Source organism: Cucurbita maxima, unplaced genomic scaffold, assembly GCF_002738345.1.
Source record: "Cucurbita maxima cultivar Rimu unplaced genomic scaffold, Cmax_1.0 Cma_Scf00008, whole genome shotgun sequence".
In the NCBI taxonomy this organism is placed as follows: domain Eukaryota; kingdom Viridiplantae; phylum Streptophyta; class Magnoliopsida; order Cucurbitales; family Cucurbitaceae; genus Cucurbita; species Cucurbita maxima.
Genome location: NW_019272024.1, coordinates 4,753,844 through 4,759,365, shown reverse-complemented (window position 1 = coordinate 4,759,365; position 5,522 = coordinate 4,753,844). Strand labels below are relative to the sequence as shown.

The 5,522-nt window shown below is 39.2% G+C and overlaps 1 protein-coding gene across 1 annotated transcript; it reads left to right on the top strand.

Moving 5' to 3' along the window:
• The first annotated feature begins 2,941 nt into the window (after positions 1-2,941).
• On the top strand, positions 2,942-5,204 carry LOC111483268 (indole-3-acetic acid-amido synthetase GH3.6-like). The gene is made up of 3 exons (XM_023129422.1): positions 2,942-3,332; positions 3,413-4,317; positions 4,485-5,204. Exons 1-3 carry the CDS (start codon positions 3,016-3,018, stop codon positions 5,075-5,077), a joined length of 1,815 nt encoding a protein of 604 aa, XP_022985190.1. The 5' UTR covers positions 2,942-3,015; the 3' UTR covers positions 5,078-5,204.
• Positions 5,205-5,522: the final 318 nt, after the last annotated feature.

Genomic DNA, 5,522 nt, shown 5'->3' with positions numbered 1-5,522 from the left:
TTAATTTCAATTTTATGTCTTTACCACTTTTCAATTTGATACTAAAAATTTATATGTAAGTTAAAAAGTGGTGATACTATATATGTAAGGATTAAAAAAAATATAGTAATAATAATAATAAATGAGTGGTGTACTTTTGCCTAATTAATTTTAAGACTGAATTTTTACAATTTCTGATAAAAAAATAGAAAAGATAAATATGTATAAATAGTGTACCTTTCATCCTCATACAATCCACTACCCTTAATATCCCTCTTCCACTTTAAAATCTATCGTCCCAATTCCAATTCCATTCCCATTGTTTACAATTTTTCTTCCATGCCCATCAAAGTAAATGGCTACCAGCTTACGTATATATATTTTAGGGAGTACTTCGGCTAAGGTCTACCAAGTAAATGACTCTACCATCGTAGGTTATGCAATTGTGTGTTATATGTTAGCACATGTCCATGGATCCGCAGATGTCATAATTGTATGTTAGACTGTTACGATTTAATACGTAAAAGTTTGCAAGGTGAATGTAGATTGTTTTTTAAATGACTTGATGTGAAATATAATGTGATGTAATGCGTTGTGCTGAAATGACTTAATGTGTGATATAATGTGATGTGATGTGTTGCGATATAACGTGATGTGATGTGTTGTGCTTAGAATGTTTATGTGATCTTTAGATGATTTTCTGTGTTTTTTAAATTGTATATAAACAACATGATATGTATGACATGAAATCCCGTTAGAGTTATGTATGATGTGAAGACTGAAAAAATGAGAAACAATATGATATGCATGAAAAATGATTGCGGGGTTCTATTTAATAATGTTGAAAATGGAAAAATGTTGGGACCCCATACATTATGTGTGTTCATGCATTAGGGGATGCCCCTATTCCATCACGAGGGTACGGACGCGTACATCCATTAGGCAGGCGAAGTATTGTTATGTTTTACATAATGCTGCCGTGATGGTTACTAATTCTAATGGGTGTCCGGCAAAAGTTGAGTTACTAAAGAAGGCTAGCCCGACAAGAAAAGAGGCTAGCGGTGTGCAAATGACTGGTGAGTCCATGCTCGCACGTATAGGCTGTGTAGAGTATATGGTACACATCCAAGCTGCTCAATTAGAATTAGTGTCGTAGGAAAAATAGATTGGTATGATAGGTCCTGTCATAGCATATTGCATGTTCTTGTTGCATAACTCCGATAGGGAGCCACTTACTGAGTATTCTAGAAATACTCAAGCCTCATGCTACTACATTTTTTAGATAAAGGTCGTCGTGCTACTACATTTTTAGATAGAGGCAAGACGTCTATGTGAGACCGACGGCAGCATCGCACATCCCGTGACCGTGGCACATGCATAGGATAGTTGTTTTTCGTTCGTAGTATAGGTTATTATAGGTTAAATTTCATTTGCATTCATAACATAGGTTGAATTCTAATCGCATTAATAAACCATAGGTTAATATAGGGTGTTTAGTTCAGAATTGTTTTTCCTTCCTTTCTCTTGTATTTATACCTGAGTGATAAATGACAAATTGATGTTGCATTTATAATAAGATTTCAATTAAACTAAATTTTGCATGGACATTAAGGTAAATGTCGCGTTTAAGATATAATAATGAGCTTAGATTAAATAGAATTTTTTTTTTAATCTTACATAGTATATAAATATACAATTTACACCAAATTAAAACAATTAATTGAAGCAACTTTATCTATAGCATGAACACATAAATAAATTAGATAAGGCATCAATAAGCTTTCATTTCCTACACTTTTAGAACCATCTACAACAACGTATTAAATTATTTTTAAGAAAAAAAATAGAGAAATAAATGATACTTGGAGAAGATTGATTACATTTCTTTTTGAGTTCTAGAAGCTTCAGTATCGGACCTTCTAGAACCAATAACAAACCTAATCGTAACGATTTAATTCACAAAAGATTAATCCATGATTAAATAGAAAAATTAAAAAAAAAATTGATTTTTTAATTTTCTTAATTAATAAATAAGAACTTTAATTAAGAAAATAAAAAAAAAGAGCCAAAATGAATGATGGGCGTTAATTCGGGGAAGAGCTTAAGAAGGGCGATGTATTAGCGAGGAAATGGGACGATTTAGTTGAGTGGAGGCGGGGGAACCGTGAAGTCACAGTCTTGGCGTTTTCAAAAAATCGTGCACGTGTCAACGTTAGAAGTTAGGTAGCCAGCTGGCTGGTCCCACATAGATACTTCAACAAGGAACTCCCCAGTTAACTACCGTACACAACAACGCATACTATTATTCTCTCTCCTTCATTCTTCTACATTTTCTCGCGTTTCATTGACTCCAAATCTCGCGATATTCCGCATTCTGCATTTTATTCATTTAAATAACAACCTCACTCCCCCCCCCCCCCCCCCCCCAACTTCTCTTTTGAAGTTACCGGCTAACGGGAAAACACAGAGAAACGCCAGCGTTAAACACAAATAATGAAATCGCTGCCGGTATTTCCTACGACACCGCGTTACAAGCACGCATGTAACCAGTACAATCACCGCGTGTTTACCGGGTACTGCCGGTTTGATTTTCTTTTTCTTTTTTTTTACTACTAACCAAAAAAATAATTTCTTTTATTTTACTCTCAAATCTAGTATGGAATTTCTGGAGTTGTTGTCTGTTTCGTTTATTTAATTTTTATTTCTCGCCACAAGAATATGATGATTTTAAAATAAAAAATTATATTATTAATAGATAGTTATTAGTAATATCTTACGTGTATGGCATGAATAATTGAAGTTGAAAGAAATAGAAGAGAGAAGAAAAGAAAGATGGGAATGAATATGGATTTACGAATGTGCCCCTCATGTAATGCTTGTTTGGTTTCTAACTCGCAGCTGCCCTTTGTGTTGCTCTATAAATATCCATACTCGTTCCATTGTTTATCCCCCCAACACGCACAGCACAACCCCTCTCTAACAAATTCCACTCAAATTCATTCATACATTCATTCATTCATTCATTCCCAAACCAAAATGCCTGAAGCCCCCAAAACAGCAACCTCTGTAAGCCCCAATTACAACCTTGTTCAAAAAAACAACGCCATTCTCCAATTCATTGAAGATGTGACCACCAACGCCGATCTTGTCCAACGCCAAGTCCTCTCCCAAATCCTCTCCCGCAATGCCACCTCCGAGTATCTCTCCCTCCATGGCCGCCCTTCCCCCGACACCTTCAAATCCTCCATCCCCCTCGTCTCTTACGACCACATCCAACCCTTCATCTCCCGCATCGCTAATGGCGACACCTCCCCTATTCTATGCTCCTCCCCCATCTCTGAGTTTTTAACAAGGTCCATACCTCTCTTCTTCTCAAATATCCACTCAATCTCATAATGGGTCTCACCTTTTGGTTTTGATTTTGATTTTGCAGCTCTGGCACTTCCGGCGGCGAGAGAAAGCTGATGCCCACCATCGAAGAGGAGCTCGAAAGACGCTCACTTTTGTATAGTTTGTTGATGCCTATCATGACCCAATTCGTTCCGGGCTTGGAAAAGGGCAAAGGAATGTACTTTTTATTCGTCAAAGCGGAAGCCAGAACCCCTGGTGGCCTACTCGCTCGCCCTGTTTTAACCAGCTACTACAAAAGCTCCCACTTTAAGAACCGCCCTTATGATCCTTACACCAATTACACAAGCCCCAATGAAGCCATTCTTTGCCCTGACGCCTACCAAAGCATCTACGCTCAATTGCTCTGCGGCCTCTGCTACCGTCTCGACGTCCTCCGCGTCGGCGCCGTCTTCGCCTCCGGCTTCATCCGTGCCATTCGCTTTCTTGAAAAGCACTGGCAACTTCTCTGCCACGACATCCGGACCGGGACGCTCAATTCCCAAATCACGGACCAGGCAGTTCGCGATGCGGTCATGTTAGTCCTGCGTAGGCCTGATCCAGAGCTGGCTGATTTTATTCACGAACAATGCTGCAAAGGGTTTTGGAAGGGAATTATTACAAGGCTGTGGCCCAACACCAAATATTTGGATGTGATCGTTACGGGCACAATGTCACAGTACATTGGCACGCTTGATTATTATAGCAATGGGCTGCCCTTGGTGTGTACTATGTATGCTTCTTCCGAGTGCTATTTTGGCGTCAATCTTAACCCTCTTTGTAAACCAAGTGAAGTTGCTTATACACTCATCCCTTCCATGGCCTATTTTGAGTTCCTTCCTGTTCAAAGAACCTCCAACAACGACGAATCTCTCGACGATCAACAACTTGTTGATCTCACCGATGTCGAACTCGGCAAAGAATATGAGCTCGTTGTCACTACTTACGCCGGTAATTAACCCATTTAATTATTTTTCTCTCTTATTTATTTATTTATTTTGTTGAGAGGTTGTTCCAAAATTTAGAGAATGATCATGAGTTTATAAGTGGATAATATCATACCATTGGGGAGAATCGTGATTTCTAACACATGTGACATGGGGTTTGAAATTGAACAGGCTTATATCGTTATCGAGTCGGCGATATCCTAAGAGTGGCAGGATTCAAAAACAAAGCTCCACAATTCAACTTCATTTGCAGGAAGAACGTGGTTCTAAGCATTGATTCGGATAAGACAGACGAAGTGGAGCTACAAAACGCAGTGAAAAAGTCGGTGAACCATTTGGTGCCATTCGAGGCAACATTGGCTGAGTACACAAGCCATGCCAACACATCAACAATTCCGGGGCACTACGTGCTGTATTGGGAGCTGAATCAGAAGGGTGGCTCGGCAACTCCGGTGCCGCCCTCTGTGTTGGAAGATTGTTGTCTTACGATCGAGGAGTCACTGAACAGCGTATACCGACAAGGGCGAGTGGCCGATAAGTCGATCGGACCACTGGAGATCAAGGTGGTGGAGAGTGGAACGTTCGACAAGCTCATGGATTATGCCATAAGCATGGGAGCTTCTATAAATCAGTACAAAACCCCAAGGTGTGTGAAGTTTCAACCCATTGTTGAGCTATTGAACTCCAGAGTGGTGGGTTGTTATTTCAGCCCCAAGTGCCCCAAGTGGGTTGCTGGTCATAAGCAATGGTCCCAACAGGATTGATTAATTAAAAGCTCTTGGTTTTATTTTATTTTTTTTCCTCGCAAGCAAACAAAATAATGATCATATCATCCTTTTTCTGAGTAAGCCAATGTAAAAAAAGAATCGAAAAACAAATTTTCTGTTCAAATCAAAATCTCTCTCTCTCTCTCTCTCTCTCTCTCTCTCTCTATGTGTGATTGGGTAGCAGTTGTTTATTGCAATGATGATCATGTTTTTGAGGGAATTTTGGGTTAAGAACTCATGATATTCCACCCAGAAATTCTGCGCACTCAACAACCCTTATGGGCTTTTGTGAGAATTGAAGATAACAAGAAAGGTCAAGGCTTTATGAAAAGCATACCATCGTTTTCCCTAAGCTAAGAGTGTGTGGTGTGATGGGCGAATGGGTTAGTTTTTGTTGCGAACTCCAAAGCAAACAAGTGGCCTTTGATGGCATTAATAAATT